Source organism: Sinocyclocheilus grahami, unplaced genomic scaffold, assembly GCF_001515645.1.
Source record: "Sinocyclocheilus grahami isolate Dianchi unplaced genomic scaffold, SAMN03320097.WGS_v1.1 scaffold661.1, whole genome shotgun sequence".
NCBI classification, from domain to species: Eukaryota; Metazoa; Chordata; class Actinopteri; order Cypriniformes; family Cyprinidae; genus Sinocyclocheilus; species Sinocyclocheilus grahami.
The window spans coordinates 901607-902255 of NW_015505840.1; the positions used below are offsets into that span (position 1 = coordinate 901607).

At 37.8% G+C, this 649-nt stretch overlaps 1 protein-coding gene across 3 annotated transcripts in view; it reads right to left on the bottom strand.

The window, feature by feature from the left end:
- The window catches only part of LOC107558841 (glia-derived nexin-like), a 29105-nt gene that overhangs the window by 18414 nt on the left and 10042 nt on the right, over positions 1-649 (bottom strand). For all 3 annotated transcript variants that reach the window (XR_001605528.1, XM_016242530.1, XM_016242529.1), the window contains exon 7: positions 31-80. Coding sequence is in view for 2 of the 3 variants with exons in the window: in XM_016242530.1 (XP_016098016.1) it covers positions 31-80 (50 nt within the window). In the remaining variant the exon portion in view is untranslated. The remainder of the gene's footprint in view (positions 1-30; positions 81-649) is intronic.

A 649-nucleotide genomic window follows, 5' to 3' on the forward strand; every position in this document is an offset into this window, starting at 1 on the left:
GGCAGAGGCTTTGGTTCCATCCTCATTGACCTCTATCTTGGCTTTTTGAAGAGCTTTGGACACATAGACAGACTCTGAACCTGTTACACACACAAATACAGAAGTCTTTACTTACAGCATGTAGCTTTAGCACACAGAAGCTTCATTCATACACTGAACGCATGTCCTTACATCAGACTGCCACACGGGGGCAACAGAACACTTCAGCCTGCCAGAGCTGCAGGTCAGGTTTGAGATAGTATTTCTGCTAGCTTCATCTCAAACACTACGGCATACATTGCTTGCAAAACTTCTTCCTTCCTTCCTCTAGCTGACACGAATCTTCATTTATAGTGTCTTTCTCTCTGTACTCTGGTGTGTTCTCATATTTGCTTCTCTCGGTTTTTTGTTTTTCCCCACAGATGGTCATTCTTTTGGCAGTTTCTGATATTTTCAAAGTTGATTCACTCAACATTGTATGGAAGCCCATTTCCACCACATAAAAGTAAAATCATGTTTTGGTAAACATAATAATTATAACATAAAAAGTCGCAATTATGACAAAATCAAAATGTTGTCATACCAAGTCATAATTATAAGATAAAAAGTCATAATTATGAGATACAAAGTCATAATTATGAGATACAAAGCCAACATACTAAGTCATAGT